Here is a 17307-nt window from a genome sequence, read left to right on the forward strand (position 1 = left end):
TGTAAGTCCACTCATCTGTTCTCACTTCCATCAAGTGTGAGAAACTTGTGGACTTCTTTGTCATTAGGATTGAGACTGGTTGGTCTGCATGCCCCATTTCCCTTGCACACCAAGTCAGACATTAAAAGTAAATCTTTCTCTCCACCTGCCCAGAGGTGGCTGGTTATGTAATACTGTGGCAAGTGCCACTGGTGTTCCACCAACAGTTTGCTTCTATCCCTTGAAAATTACTCTCAAAAGCAGAGAGAAGACCTGATAGAAGCCTGCCATAATTGCCTGAATGAATATGACCCCAAGAGATTGTTTGGACTTCAGCCCAACTCATTAAGAATTAGAAGCAAAAGGAAGCTTTACAGCCCATTGAGTCCGCTCTGCCATTCCGTGAAATCATGTCTGATCTGATCATTGTCAATGCCACTTACCTGCCTTAATATCGTGTTGCATTCTGCCTGTGAAAACCATCATCTACTTGAAATTTAATTATGTAGGTCAGCATGTTTTACGTAGCCTTGCAGCAACATTTGCAAATTTTATAGAATAACGTCTACACAAAATTAGAATAGAGCGCATCATAGATAGCATTTTAGTGAGGTGGTCACACCTAAGATGCAGGCAGAGAGTAGCTGGGTTACCACCACAAAAAGCAAAAAGTACAGGATTCCTCTGTAGCCATCCCACTCGAAAACAAGTATACAGTTTTGGATACTGTTTGGGGGAGTGGTGACCATTCATGGGAAAACACTGACTAGTTCTGGCACACAGCAGCAAAGGGTAAGGGTAAACAGGACCTAAGTGATAGGAGACACGCTACAAAGGAGGGTTTAAACGAGATTGGCATGGGGTTAGGATCAAAGTGAGGACTGCAGATGCTGGAGATCAGTCAAAACGTGTGGTGCTGGAAAAGCACAGCTGGTCAGCTGGAAAATGAGCAGGTGATACGACATTTCAAGCATAAGATCCTCATCAGAGAGGCAAGTATGAGGCTGGAAGGAGATACAGGAATCAGAAATAGCAAGATGAAGAGACAGGTCAGGTTAGAACACAACAGGGAGCGAGGATTGCCTGTTGGATTAAATTGCATCTATTTCAATGCAAGAGGGCTGACAGGTAAGACTGATGAACTCAGGGTGGGATATTATAGCCATTATAGAAACACAGCTAAGGGAGGGACAGGACTGGTAGCTTAATGTGCTAGAATACAGATGATTTAGGTGGGACAGAGGTGGAGGGAAATGGGGAGGAGCAGTTGCATTTTTGATTAAGGGGAGTATCACAGCAGTAGTCAGAGCTGAAATAACTGAGGGATCAACCAGTGAGGCTTTGTGGTGGAGCTAAGAAATAAGAAAGGGATGCTAAACTTATTAAGGTTGTACTTTCGGCCTCCAAATAGTCAATGGGAATTAGAAGAACAAATATGCATGGAGATTGGCAACACTTGCAGGAGCAATAGGGTTGGCATATCAGGGGATTTTAATTTTCCTAACATAGACTGGGACTGCCATGGTGTTAAAGGCTTAGATAGAGTGGAATTTGTTAAGTGTGTTCAGAAAAATTTCCTCAAGCAGTTTATAGAGAATCCTACTCAGGAAGGGACAAAACTTGATCTGCTATTGGGAAATAGGGCAGGATAGGGACTGAGGTGACAGTGGGGGAGCACTTTGGCACCAGTGACCATTGTTCTATTACTTGTAAAATAGTTAATGGTGAAGGACAAAATTGGTCCACAGGTTCAAGTTCTAAATTGGGCAGGACAGTTTTTTGGTAGAATTAGACAGAAGCTTGCAGGGATTGATTGGAGTAATTTGTTTGCAGGCAAAGGAACCTCCAGCAAGTGGGAGGCCTTTAAAAGTGTGATAGCTAGAGTTCAAGGTCTGTGTGTTCCTGTGAAGGTAAAGGGCAAGGTTGGCAGGAGTAGAGAACTTTGGATGGCAAGAGGTATTGAGACTTTGACCAGAAAAAAGGAGGAGGCATGGCTCAGGTACGGGCAGCTGGAGGCCAATGACTATGGTATGCCTCAAGGGTTGGTGCTGGGTCCATTGCTGTTTGTTATCTATATCAGTAATTTGGGTGAGAATGTACAAGGTATGATTAGTAAGTTTGCAGAATTAAACCAGTGCTTGTATTACATAGAAAATGCATACTTATTGATGGTATAGATGTAATCTTCATTAAAATACTTTATCCCCATGCTAGGAAAAAGATCACTTCTCCATATTTTGCATTTGCTAATGAAACAAGTGACTGTTTCTACTTTTCACCGGCAGTTCTTATGTTTTATGAGTAAGGCTGACTACTTAGTATCAATTTAACCTGGACCGATAACTCTGAGTACATCCATCCACATAACACTGAGAGCCTTGTACAAATCCTGCATTCCCTGTGTTCAGTTGAAAATCAACATGGAGAGCAATTTCTTGAAATCTCTGGTCCTCTACTAACAAATGAGCTGGTATTTTTACATTAGTTAATCTGGATTGTATTTTCTGATTGTTAGAGTGCGAAGAGTTGAGCTTATAATGTTTTTGCTCATTTCATGATTTAGGTATTAATCTGTGCAACATTCAAAGGGATGAAAATTAAGCCTGGCTCAATGGGGAAGCCATCTCCAGCATATAATGTGCAGGTAAAAAGTGTGTCTCTGATGTCTTAAATTTCCACTGAAGATGCAAATCCTGAGTTGCAGTGTTAATTTTTTTTCAATGCTCTTTGACTGTTGTCCTGAAATTTCTATGAAACACACTGTAAACAAAAATTCTAAAAGAACTGACATATCCACTTTTGAGAAGTGTAATACTGATCACAATAAAAAGGTTTCTTATGTAACCTTTGGTTCTTTAGTCAGTCACTTTAAATCTATATAAACTGGTAACTGACCCTTCTACCTAAGAAATATTTATAGCTCCCCAATTTTACAGCATCTTCTAATCTTTAGTCATGCTTACACTGATAGAGTAACTTAGAGATCCTCAGAATATCCCCAAACATTCTATCGCCAACTAATTTTCTATCTCCCTGTTCTGTAAGCAACAAGACAGCTAATTTAAAAAATGAGACAAATACAAAATAGGGTTCGTGACTAATTCTTGTGTTTTGTTAAACTGGAAGCTAGCAATGCCTTCTCTGCACTTAGAATCATAAAGTCGTACAGCATGTAAATAGACCCTTCAGTCTAACCAGTCCGTCCAACCATAATTCCAAACTAAACTAGCCCCACTTGCACGCATTTGGCCCATATCCCTCCAAACATTTCCTATTCATGTACTTACCTTAGTGTCTTTTAAACATTATAACTGCAGCCACATCCATTATTTCGTCTGGAAATTCATTCCACTCATGAACCACACTCAGTGAAATCTTAAAAAAAATGCCTCTCATGTCTTTTTTTTTTAAAACCTTTCTGTTCTCATCTAAAAATATGCCCCTGGTCTAGAAATCACCCATCCTAGGGAAAAGACACCTGCCATTCACTTACCTATACCGTTCTTCATTTGTAAACCTCTAAAAGATCACCTCTCAACTTCCTGTACTACTGTGAAAAAAAGTTCCTGCTTCTCCTTTTAACTCAAACCCTCCATTCCTGCCAACATCCTGGTAAATCCCATTTGAACCCTTTCCAGCTTAATAATATCCTTCCTATAAGAGGGCAACCGGAACTGAACACGGTACTCCAGAAGAGGCCCCATCAACATAATGTCCCAACTCTTATATTCAAAAGTCTGACCACTGAAGGCAAGCATGGTAAATGCTTCTTAACCATCTTATCTAATATGTGATGCAAACGTCAGAGAAGTATGGACCTGAACCTGTTGGTCTCTCTGTTTTACAACATTGCCCACTGCCCTACTTTTAATTGTATAAATCTTGTCTTTGTTTATTTTACCAAAGTGTAACATCACACATTTATCCAAACTATACTCCATTTGCAACTCTTTAACCTACTGACCCAACTGATCAATGATGTGGAGGAGCCAGTGTTGACTGAGATGAACAAAGCTAAAAATCACATACCACCAATGCTCCGAATGCTAGTGCTTCCAAATAAACCTGTTGAACTATAACCTGATGTTGTGTAATTTTTAATTTTGTCCAATTGATCAAAATCTCTTTGTAATCTAAGATAACCTTCTTCACTATCCACCAACCTACCAATTTTGGTGTCATATGCAAATTTACTAACCATGCTTTCTATATTCTCATCTAACTCATTTATGTAAGTGACTAACAAAAGTGGACCCAGCACTGGTCACAGGTCTCTGGTCAGAAAAACAACCATCCACCATTAGTCTCTGTCTCCTGTTGTTAAGCCAATTTTGTATCCAGTTGGAAAGCTCACCTTGAATCCCATGTGTTCTAACTTTACTGAATAGTCTACCATGTGAAATCTTGTCAAAGGCTTTACTAAAGTCCAAGTAAACAATGTCTGTCGCTCTGCCTTCATCAATCTTCTTGGTTACTTCTACAAAAAAACACAATCAAGTTTGTGAGACACTATTTCCCTCGCACAAAACCATACTGAATATCCCAAATCACTGCTTGCCTCTCCAAATACATATAAATCCTGTATTTCAGAATTACTTGCAACAACTTACCCACCACCATTTAAAATACTGCAGCACTTCCTCTCTGCGCTGAAATACCACCCAGATAATGTACTCAAATCTTGGAATAGAGATAAGAACAAACCAATGAGTCAAATGGGGACGAATAAATTTTTAAAAATGCACTACGTAAACCTATAAGGTTGGTTTCACCCATGCATGCCTCAAGGGCATGATATGAACAAACTGGTCAGTGTAGACATGGCTCATTCTAAATGTGTTCCCATTTAAACTTATTTCACATTTGGAATAAGGTGGCTCCTCTCCTTCGTCAGACAGAGGTATATTTCTGCAGGGAAAGTTTGCATGCAGTACAGTGATGTAAATGGTGCTGCCACACCAATTTGTCTTGAAATCAAAGGAGTACCAAACCTGACAGGAGGTAATGAATAGTGAAAAGACCCAAAGGTCTCTTAATTTCTGCAAGCTTTCTAAAGGGAGGGTTTAAACTAATGTGACGGGGGATGGGAACCAAATGAGGAGGTTAGTGGACAATAAGGAGATAGTAATTAAAACCTGTAAGGAACTAGATAATGAAGTCAGCATAACTAAAGGGAAGATTAGGCAGGGAGCAGATGATGAACGCAAAGGGACAGGTGGCCTGAGGTGTATTTGTTTTAATACGAGAAGTATAGTAGGTAAGGCAAATGAACCTAGGGCTTGGATTAGTACCTGGAGTATGATGTTTATTGCTATTACTGAGACTTGGTTGAGGGAAGGGCAAGATTGGCAACTAAATATCCCAGGACATAAATGTTTCAGGCGGAATAGAGAGAGAGGTAAAAGGGGTGGTGGGGTTGCATTACTGGTCAGAGGATATCACAGCTGTCCTGAAGAAGGGCACTATGGAGGACTGGAGCATAGAGGCAATATGTGCAAAGCTCAGAAGTAGGAAGGGTGTGGTAACAATGTTGGGGCTGTACTACAGGCCTCTCAACAGCATGCGTGAGATAGAGGTAAAAATATGAAGACAGATTATGGAAAGATATAAGAGCAGCAGGGTGGTGGTGATGGGAGATTTGATTTTCCAAACATTGGCTGCGATTCCCTTAGTGTTAGAGGTTTAGATGGAGCAGAATTTGTAAGCAGCATCGAGGAGGGTTTTATAGAGCAGTATGTAAATAGTCCAACTCGGGAAGAGGCCGTACTGGACCTGGTGTTGGGGAGTGAGCCCAGCTAGGTGGTTGAAGTTTCAGTAGGAGATTACTTTTGAAATAGTGATCACAATTCCATAATTATTAGAATACTCATAGACAAAAATGAGAGTGGTTGTAAAGGAAAAGTACTAAATTGGGTGAAGGCCAACTATAGCAAAATTTGGCAGGAACTGGGGAATATGGATTGAGAGCAACTGTTGTAGGTAAATCCATATTTGATATGTGGGAACCTTTTCAAGAGAACTTGATTAGAGTGCCTGACAGACATATCCCTGCAAAAATGAGGGATCGAAATGGCAAGATTAGGGAACCATGGATGACAGGTGAAATTGTGAGACTAACTAAGAGGAAAAAGGAAGCAAAAGTAAGATTTAGGCAACTGAAAACAGACGAAGATTTGGAAGAATATCGGGAAAGTAGGACCAATCTGAAATGAGAAATTAAGAGGGCTAAAAGGGGTCATGAAATATCTTTAGCAAATAGGGTTAAGGAAAATCCCAAAGCCTTTTATTCATATATAAGGAGCCTGAGGGTAACTAGAGAAAGAGTTGGCCCACTCAAGGACGAAGAAGGAAAGTTATGCATGGAGTCAGAGAAAATGGATGAGATTCTTACTGAGTAGTTTGCATCAGTGTTCACCAAGGAGAGGGACATGGTGGATGTTGAGGTTAAGGATAGATGTTTGATTACTCGAGATCAAGTCAGCATAAGGAAGGAGGAAGTGGGTATTCTAAAAGACAGTAAGATGGACAAGTCCCCTGGCCTAGATGGGATCTATCCCAGGTTACAAAGGGAAGTGAGAGAGGAAATAGCTGGGGCCTTAACGGATATCTTTGCAGTATTCTTGAACATGGGTGAGGTCCTGGAGGACTGGAGAGTTGCTAATGTTGTCCCCTTGATTAAGAAGGGTAGCAGGGATAATCTAGGTAATTGTAGATCAGTGAGCCTGACGTCAGTGGTAAGGAAGCTGCTGGAGAAGATATCAAGGGAGAGGATGTATTCCCATTTGGAAGAAAATGGGCTTATCAGTGATAGGCAGTATGGTTTTGTGCAGGAAAGGTCATGTCTTACCAACTTAATAGAATTCTTTGAGGAAGAGACAAAGGTGATTGATGAGGGAATGGCTGTAGATGTCGTATACATGGACTTCAGTAAGGTATATGTTAAGGTTTCCCAAGGTTGGCTGATGGAGAAGGTGAAGTCGCATGGATCCAGGGTGTACTCGTTGGATGGAAAGAGAACTGGCTGGGCAACTGGAGACCGAGTAGTAGTGGAAGGGAGGTTCTCAAAATGGAGAACTGTGACCAGTCGAATTTGACAGGGAATCGTGCTGGGACCACTAGTGTTTGTGTTATACATAAATGATCTGGAGGAAGGTATAGGTAGTTTGATTAGCAAGTTTGCAGATGACACAAAGATTGGAATAGCAGATAGTGAAAGGGACTGTCAGAGAATGCAGCAGAATATAGATTGATTAAAGAGTTGGGTGGAGAAATGGCAGGTGGAGTTCAATCTGGGCAAATGCAAGGTGATGCATTTTGGAAGATCCAGTTCAAGAGCGAACTGTGCAGTAAATGAAAAAGCCTTGGGAAAATTGATTTACAGAGAGATCTGGGTGTTCAGGTCCATTGTTCCCTGAAGGTGGCAACACAGGTCAATAGAAACACAGGTCGATAGAGTGGCCAAGAAGGCATATGGCATGCTTTCCTTCATCTGACGGGGTATTGCGTACAAGAGTTGGCAAGTCATGTTACAATTGTATAGGACTTTGATTCAGTCACGTTTGGGATATTGCGTACAGATCTGGTCACGACATTACTGGAAGATTTTGGATGCTTTGGAGGCGGTGCAGAGGAGGTTCACAGGATGTTGCCTGGTATGAAGGGCACTAGCTATGAAGAGAAGTTGAGTAGATTAGGATTATTTCCATTAGAAGCACAGAGGTTGAGGGGGGACCTGATTGAGGTCTACAAAATCATGAGAGATTTGGACAGTGTGGGTAGCAAGAAGCTTTTTCCCAGAGTAGGGGACTCAATTACGAAGGGTCACGAGGTCAAGGTGAAATGGGAAGTGCTTAAGGGAAATATACATGGAAAGTTCTTTTACACAGAGGTTGGTGGGTACCTGGAACATGTTGCCAGCGAAGGTGGTAGAGATGGGTGCGATAGCATCATTTAAAATTAATCTAGACAGGTACATGAATGAACAGGGAGCAGAGGGATACAAATCCTTGGAAAATAGGTGACCGGTTTAGGTAGAGGATATGGATCAGTGCAGGTTTAGAGGGACGAAGGGCCTGTTCCTGTGCTGTAATTTTCTTTGTTCTTTCCTTCAGAAACCTAGAACAGCATTAAGTTAATATCTTCTACAGAAAATCTAAATTGAAAAGCGTATCAACTTTGATTTTTATTGAGAGTCCTAAAAATGATTATTCCTGCTGCTGTTTATATGTTTTCATAATTCTTGTTGTTCTTGTTTCAGATTGTTGATGATAATTGCAATGTGGTTCCTCCTGAAGTGGAAGGTGAAATTGCCATTCAAATGAAGCCTGTTAAACCCTTTGGCCTCTTTTCTGGATACATTGTACAGTAACTCTATTTTGAGTACTTAGCTGAAATCATCCCACTATATAATTACTTGTGTAATGTGCTTTGTTAGTTGCTGAATGTGACGTTTCTGATTTAGTGAAACTGCTTAATTAGTAGTGTCTTAAGCAATGGAACTGAGTCAGATTTATTTGTTTCATTTTGAATCTGTGAAATCTCAAGACTGGAGGCATTCCTCCACATTTAGAAGATCTCAAAGTGCCAACTTTTGGCTTGACGCAGTAACAGATATTTTTCTGGCAAATGTCTAACCAAGTAGGGGTCAGGTAGTGCATAATTGACCCATGTCGGACTACAAGTAACCTCAGCAGAACTTTTGGCACCAGTCTAATTTAAAAATGTGGACAATCCCCTGATCTCTTGATAAGGTACTTCATGTTGTGGCAGGAAAATTTAACAGGGAAGGTCAATGTTGAGAATTTTCAAGATTTGGAGGAGCTGGTGTTGTACTGCGTGGATAAAGTTAAAAATCACACAACATCAGGTTATAGTCCAATAGGTTTACTCGGAGGCACAATCTTTCAAAGCGCTGCTTTTTCTTCAGATAGTTGTGCAGAATTTTCAAGCACACAATTGAAATATACTTTTTTTTAGATTAGATTACTTACAGTGTGGAAACAGACCCTTCGGCCCAACAAGTCCACACCGACCCGCCGAAGCACAACCCACCCAGACCCACTCCCCTACATTTACCCCTTCACCTAACACTACGGGCAATTTTAGCATGGCCAATTCACCTAACCTGCACATTTTTGGATTGTGGGAGGAAACCGGAGCACCCGGAGGAAACCCATGCAGACACAGGGAGAATGTGTAAATCCACACAGAGAGTCACCTGAGGCAGGAATTGAACCCGGGTCCCGGGCGCTGTGAGGTAGCAGTGCTAACCACTGTGCCGCCCGTTTAAAAATCAGTTCAGAAACCACGACACTGTGATGGGCAGGAATCAAACCCAAGTCAACTGCTTGGAAGGCAACTATGCTCACCACTATACCACCATCCCCCTTGTCAAATTATTATAAGAAGTAGAGTGTGCCCAAGATGCTTGTCTTTCAGCTAGAGTAAGTGCTGTAGAAAACAGGAATCTCTTTAAGTATTTGACCACCGCTAAGTGCCAAGATGAACTTTTCAGAATGTACAGGAGGTGGCCATGAAAACAAATAACCTCTATTTAGTGAACTTGGAATGCAAAACAACGCAGTAATCTCTCTAGGTTAGGTATAGTATAATAACCTGCCAAGACCATATATTGAAGGAGAGGTTTCATGGTAAATTAAGTTACCCCAGTCAATGCTTGTGAATTGGGACAATTAATTCGACTTCCCCTGTCACACTTTTTGTTTCCCCTTGCCTACCTAGGCAATCCTTCCTCAAGACTTCCCTCTACAATAACACTGAACCTCCATTATTTTGCAAAACATTATCTCTTATCTCCCTCATGTCATCTCCAAGTTCAATTTAGCCATTTGCTCTATTATCTGTTTTCTTGAGCTAATTTTCATTAAACTGTAGACCACAAAATTCCTTTCATAAACCCATGCTGATTGAAAAGCATTTTGGACTCACTCTAGTACTTACAATAATTTGACAAGTATATTTCAATTCTGTGCTTGCAAATTATCGACATCGACCTTCCCTGTTAAATTTTCCTACACTGCACAAAGTACTTTTTCAAGAGATTGGGGCTTGTCAGCATTTTCAAATTAGGTGCTTATCCACATTGTTCATCGTTCCATCCCAGCATTTACATTTTCCTTCCACCTGCACATTCCAATTTCCTTACCAGCTTTTAATATCCTAGAATGGAAGCAATTAAGTTGTCAAAGTACCAGAACTTTAAGTCCCATTGTTTCTGCAGTCTATCATTTTAAAACAAATTATACTGAATTTGCAGAGCTGGAATACATTATCTCTGTCGAAACAACATTTTATTTTAAATCTGCTTTGAAAATGTGATTTTTGTTTCTATTATGGGTGTTTATTTTTTAATTTAGAATCATTGAATTTTATAGACAGAAGGAGGCTATTCGACTTATTATAGAGTCAGACAGATGTACAGCATGGAAGCAGACCCTTCGGTCCAACCCGTCCACGCCAACCAGATATCCCAACCCGATCTAGTCCCACCTGCCAGCACCTGGCCCATATCCTTCCAATTCATATACCCATCCAGATCCCTTTTCAATGTTGCAGTTATACTAGCCTCCACCACTTCCTCTGGCAGCTCATTCCATATATGTACCACCCTCTGTGTGAAAAAGTTGTCCCTTAGGTCTCTTTTATATCTTTCCCTTCTCACCCTAAACCTATGCCCTCTAGTTCTGAATTCCCCCACCCCAGGGAAAAGACTTTGTCTATTTATCTTTCCATGCCTCTCCTGATTTTATAAACCTCTATAAGGTCACCTCTCAGCCTCCGACGCTCTGGGGAAAACAGTCCCAGCCTGTTCAACCTCTCCCTGTAGCTCAAATCCTCCAACCCTGGCAACATCCTTGTAAATCCTTTCTGAACCCTTTCAAGTTTCATAATATCTTTCCGATTGGAAGGAGACCAGAATTGCATGCGATATTGTGTCTGTGCCGGCTCCTGAAAGAGCTATCCAGCTAGTCCCATTCTCCAGCCCTAACTTTGTAGGTCTCTAAATTCATCACTTTCAAATATATATCCAGCACTATTTAAATATCTTCTATGGAATCACTCTCCCAGGCAGCGCATTCCAAATCCTAACAACTGAGTAAAGAGGTTTCTCCTCATCTCACCACGAACTCTCTTGCTGACAACCTTGACATTGCGACCGCTCGTTACTGACATATGGACCAGTGAAAACAGAATATCCTTCTTTACCCTGTCACAACTGTTCACAATTTTGAACACTGCAATAAGGTCACCTCTTAATCTATTTTACTCCAAGAGAATAAACCCAACTTTTCTCATCTCTAAAATCTCGTATTCCTGATAGAATTCTAGTAAATGTCCTTTGCAATCACTCCAGGGCTTTAATATCCTTCCTTGAAATAAGGTGCCCATAGCTGAATACAGTTCTTGTATTTTAAGCCTTGGCCAAGTGACCCATGACCCTATCGTGTTGCCTTGAAGGATCTGTATATATGCAAACCATGTCCAGCTGATTCTGCGTTCTACCCAATGTGCATCATTCATTATGGATTCTCCTGTACTGTTCGTCCTTTCAAAATGCATCACTTCACATTTTTCATAATTATAGTCCTTCTGTCATTGTTCTGCCCATTTGACTGGCCTGTCAGTGTATTCTTGTGGACTGAAAGAAGGATTTAAATAAAAATATTAAACAGTGGATAAAGATTAGGTTTAAGAAAGAATCAAGAGCTTCATACAAACCTAACCTCAGAATAGGTCTTCTGCATTTCAAATGATCTTCTAGTAACTATTTAATCTCCTGTTTATACATTTTTCTCTAAAACTATCAAGTATTTCATATAGGAAATTAGATTTATTAAAGGCATTTTAACCACAAAGTACGCTAGTTTTAAATTATTATTACATTAATTTTGAACTTTGAGCTGCTGTCTTTATATGTTGCTAGGATGATCCACAACGAACTGGCGCAGTTCTACGAAATGATTATTTTCTGACTGGAGACCGTGGTAAAATGGATGAGGATGGGTACTTCTGGTTTCTTGGAAGATCAGATGATGTAATTTTATCAGCTGGGTATAGTGATCTAATTATCCACATCTAATTTATTCAGTGTTTCAAATAAAAGCTTAGCATCTAATGTATTTTACATTGCAAAGATAATCTTATTATTTTGCTAAGTATTACAAATTACAATTTTTTAAAAATGTTTGACTTGAAAATCAAGCTGTTGAATTCCAGCAAAAATTAACAATAGTGATCTAATAGTACTTTGTGAAATGAGTTTGTGTTTGAGGCGACTGGTTAACAAGGCTGGACAGTTTGTAAATTGAAATTGACCCACGTACTCAACTTCTGAAGAGGTAATAGAACACATTGATTAAAAATGTTATCATAGATACTTGTAATGAGAGAGACAAAATAACAAATATATAACTATGTTGAGAGAGAGAAAATAACAAATACCTAACAGTAACTGATATGGCTGAATATGTTGAGAACTCAGTAAGTAATTGTGGAATGACTTTCCTATATATGTGTGTTGGAGTAACAAAGGCTAAGCGTGTTTCCAGCACTCAGCAGTCTCTTGTCCTGCTTGTCATGTGCATAACCAAGTACAAGTGGGATCTCCAAAAGATATGCAGCCATTGTAACCCTCAATATCAGTAAACTCTGAGCGTATTAGATCCACAAGTTCTGGACCAGTATAAGATACCAGTGTTAGCACCTAATTTGCTAGATTAGGGTGGTGCTGGAAAAGCATAGCAGGTCAGGCAGCATCCAAGGAGCAGGAAAATTGACATTTTGGGCAAAAGTCCTTCATTAGGAATGGCTTCTTGACTCTAACCTCGAGCATCTGCAATACCCACTTCTACATAATTTGCTAGATTTGGCAACTAATTTGTGATTGTATTTTGACTTGTTTAGTTACTGGAATAGATTGTCCACACAATCCTCTCCTTCATGTCAACCAGCAAATTATTTAAAACATAGTGCTGACAAAGAACTACTTTAAAAATGTATTCATGACATGTGGGTTAAATTGGCTAGGGAAGCATTAAGTGCCCATCCTTAATTGCCTACGGTTAGTTAAAGTCACCCACGTTGTAGGTCTGAATTCATATGTAGACCTAACAAATTACGAATGGCTGATTTCATTCCCTGAAGGACTGTAGTGAACAATCGACAACAGTTACATGAAACTCTGCAGTCTGGCAGCATCCGTGGGGAGAAAACAGTTAATGTTTCTAGTCCAGTGACTAGATAAAAATACTTGATCATAAGTCACTATTCCAATTAATGTCCCTTTAATATTAAAAATGTTATAGGTATCGTGTTGGACCATTTGAAGTAGAAAACGCACTGATAGAGCATCCAGCTGTCGCTGAATCTGCTGTGGTTGGAAGCCCAGATCCTGTCAGAGGAGAGGTATGCTTGGAAAATAACACTGATTTAATTAAGCAATCCTTTTATTAGCTAATTTTCTTTTGAAGATTAGACTGGAGACATCATTAGCAGGATTTAACTCCTAACGAGATCACATTGAAGCTCGGCAATATTTTATGTAGGAGTAGAATTAATCCAGGCCTCCTTGGTTTATTTTTAGATCACATTTTGGGGAATATTTAGATTTATAAATTTGACAGCCTGGCCTTCTCACCCTTATAATATTCAACAAATTGCAAATGTTATTTTTTTTTAGAAATGGGGGCTTCATTGGCATAACGGGTTGTGGTAATTTTTAGCTGGATGGTCGAACTTTGAATAATATTTTTCTGATTTTAAAATGCTTTCTTTTAAGGTTGTAAAGGCATTTATTGTTCGAAGTTCTACTTGTACCTCTCAAGATCCTGATGAATTAATTAAAGAATTACAAGATCATGTTAAGAAAATCACAGCACCATATAAATACCCAAGGAAGGTCTGTATTTTATCTAACCCTAACCTTACCATTGTCCTGTTGTTATAGAGTATATTATTTGCTCGTAATAACAGCTTATATGTAATTAGAGTCAGAGAGGGGGACAGCATGGAAACACACCCTTCAGTCCAACTCATCCATGCCGACCAAATATGCCAACCCAATCTAGTCCCACTTGCGAGCACCTGGCCCATATCCCTCCAAATCCTTCCTATTAATTTTCCCATCCAGACGCCTTCTAAATGTTGCAATTGTACTAGCCTCTGCCACTTCCTCTGGCAGCTCATTTCTTACACATACCACCCTCTATGTGAAAAGGTTGCCCCTTAGGCCTCTTTTATAACTTCTCCCTCTTACCCTAAACCTATGCCCCCTCATTCTGGACTCCCCCACCTCACGGAAGAGACTTTGTCTATTTATCCATCCATGCCCCTCATGATTTTATAAACCTCGAGAAGGTCACTGCTCAGCCTCCGATGCTGCAGGGAAAACAGCCCCAGCATCTCCCTAAAGCTCGAACCCTCCAAGCCTGGCAACAACCTTTGTAAATCTTTTCTGAACCCTTTCACATTTCATAGCATCCTTCTGATATGAAGGAGACTAGAACTACATGCAATATTTCAAAAGTGGCCTAACCAATGTCCTGTACAGCCGCAACATGACCTCCCAATTCCTGTGCTCAATGCTCTGACCAATAAAGGAAAGCATACCAAATGCCTTCTTCACTATCCTATCTAACTGCAACTCCACTTTCAAGGAGTTACGAACCTGCACTCCAAGGTTTCTTTATTCAGCAACATTCCCTAGGACCTTACCATTAAGTCTATAAGTCCTGCTAAGGTTTGCTTTCCCAAAATGCAGCACCTCACATTTATCTAAATTAAACTCCATCTGCCAATTCTCAGCCCATTGGCCACCTTCACTGTCCACTATACCTCCAATTTTGGTGTCATCTGCAAACTTACCAACTGTATCTCTTATGCTCATATCCAAATCATTTATGTAATTGACGAAAGGTCATGGACCCAGCACTGATCCTTGTGGCACTCCACTAGTCACAGGCCTACAGTCTGAAAAACAACCCTCCACCACCTTCTGTCTTCTACCTTTGAGCCAGTTCTGTATCCAAATGGCTAGTTCTTCCTGTATTCCATGAGATCTAACCTTGTTAACCAGTCCCCCATGGGGAACCTTGTCAAACACCTTACTGAAGTCCATATCAATGACATCCACTACTCTGTCCTTATCAATCCTCTTTGTTACTTCTTCAAAAAACTCAGTCAAGTTTGTGAGACATGATTTCCCACGCACAATTCACCAACACATTCCACCATGACCTTAAATTTACCTGGACCATCTCTGACACCTCCCTCCCCTTCCTGGACCTCTCCATCTCCATTAATGACGACCGACTTGACACTGACATTTTTTACAAACCCACTGACTCCCACAGCTACCTGGATTACACCTCTTCCCACCCTACCTCTTGCAAAAATGCCATCTCGAATTCCCAATTCCTCCGCCGTATCTGCTCCCAGGAGGACCAGTTCCACCACAGAACACACCAGATGGCCTCCTTCTTTAGAGACCGCAATTTCCCTTCCCATGTGGTTAAAAATGCCCTCATCCACATCCCGCACCTCAGACCCCACCCCTCCAACCGTAACAAGGACAGAACGCCCCTGGTGCTCACCTCTCACCCTACCAACCTTCGCATAAACCAAATCATCTGCCGACATTTCTGCCACATCCAAAAAGACCCCACCACCAGGGATATATTTCCCTCCCCACCCCTTTCCACCTTCCGCAAAGATCATTCCCTCCGTGACTACCTGGTAAGGTCCATGCCCCCCTACAGCCCACGATCCCATTCTGGCACCTTCCCCTGCCACTGCAGGAACTGTAAAACCTGTGCCCATACCTCCTCCCTCACCTCCATCCAAGGCTCTAAAGGAGCCTTCCACATCCATCAAAGTTTTAACCTGCACATCCACCAATATCACTTATTGTATCCGTTGCTCCCGATGCGGTCTCCTGTACATTGGGGAGACTGGACGCCTCCTAGCAGAGCGCTTTAGGGAACATCTCCGGGACACCCGCACAAATCAACGACACCGCCCTGTGGCCCAACATTTCAACTCCCCCTCCCACTCTGCCGAGGACATGGAGGTTCTGGGCCTCCTTCACTGGCGCTCCCTCACCACCAGAGGCCTGGAGGAAGAACGCCTCATCTTCCGCCTCGGAACATTTCAACCCCAAGGCATCAATGTGGACTTCAACAGTTTCCTCATTTCCCCTTCCCCCACCTCACCCTAGTTCCAAACTTCCAGCTCAAGCACTGTCCCCATGACTTGTCCTACCTGCCTATCTTCTTTTCCACCTATCCACTCCACCCTCCCCCCGCCCCTGACCTATCACCTTCATCCCCTCCCCCACTCACCTATTCTACTCTATGCTACTTTCTCCCCACCCTCACCCTCCCCCTCCTCTAGCTTATCTCTCCACGCTTCAGGCTCTCTGCCTTTATTCCTGATGAAGGGCTTTTGCCCGAAACGTCAATTTTACTGCTCTTCGGATGCTGCCTAACTGCTGTGCTCTTCCAGCACCCGCCTTTCCAAATACACGTACCTCCTGTCCCTCAGGATTCCCTCCAACAACTTGCCCACCACCAACATCAGGCTCTCTGGTCTATAATTCCCTGGCTTGTCCTTGCCACCCATCGTAAACAGTGGCACCATGTTAGCCAACCTCCAGTCTTCCAGCACCTCATCTGTGACTATCAATGAAACAGATATCTTAGCAAGGGGCCCAGCAATCACTTCCCTATCTTGCTGCAGAGTTTGAGAGTACACCTGATCAGGATTTTGGGATTTATCCACTTCTTTTGTATTTCAAGACATCTAACACTTCCTCCTCTGTAATATGGATATTTTTCAAGATGTCACCATCTATTTCCCTACATTCTATATCTTCCATGTCCTTTTCCACAGTAAACATTGATGCAAAATACTCTTTTAGTATCTTCTCCCATCTCCTGTAACTCCACATAAAGGCTGCCTTGCTGATCTTTGAGGGGCCCTATTCTTTGCTGCTTCTGGTTTCACTCGTTTGTTTATTTCTCTTTTTGGTTTGATGTCAAACAACAGCTATTCCTCATTCTGACTTTTAGTCAGGAACTTTGATCCTTTACAAGCCCCAATACCATTCCATTTGGCCCTCAACCAGAAAGCCAACTGAATCTCTTGTACCCAAAACCTGTCAAAGACCTTACGGTTGATCTTCCTTTCATTTACCGTTCTCGGTTTTAACCGAACAGAAACATTCATTATGTTGCTCTCTCTGAAGATGCTCTTGAACTTTTCCAGATTGTTTTAATACCTACTTAGCAAGTAACTTCGTTGTTATTATCC

The 17307-nt window shown here is 41.3% G+C and overlaps 1 protein-coding gene across 4 annotated transcripts in view; it reads left to right on the forward strand.

The window, feature by feature from the left end:
• The window catches only part of LOC132825146 (acyl-coenzyme A synthetase ACSM3, mitochondrial-like), a 67360-nt gene that overhangs the window by 37516 nt on the left and 12537 nt on the right, over positions 1-17307 (forward strand). For 3 of the 4 annotated variants that reach the window (XM_060840159.1, XM_060840158.1, XM_060840160.1), the window contains exons 9-13: positions 2543-2623; positions 8237-8338; positions 11924-12051; positions 13305-13404; positions 13778-13897. In XM_060840159.1, the coding sequence (XP_060696142.1) occupies positions 2543-2623; positions 8237-8338; positions 11924-12051; positions 13305-13404; positions 13778-13897 (531 nt within the window). Of the gene's footprint in view, positions 1-2542; positions 2624-8236; positions 8339-11923; positions 12052-13304; positions 13405-13777; positions 13898-17307 lie in introns of those variants that run through there. The other variant, XM_060840161.1, reaches the window with a different exon arrangement.

Source organism: Hemiscyllium ocellatum, chromosome 20 (assembly GCF_020745735.1).
Source record: "Hemiscyllium ocellatum isolate sHemOce1 chromosome 20, sHemOce1.pat.X.cur, whole genome shotgun sequence".
NCBI classification, from domain to species: Eukaryota; Metazoa; Chordata; class Chondrichthyes; order Orectolobiformes; family Hemiscylliidae; genus Hemiscyllium; species Hemiscyllium ocellatum.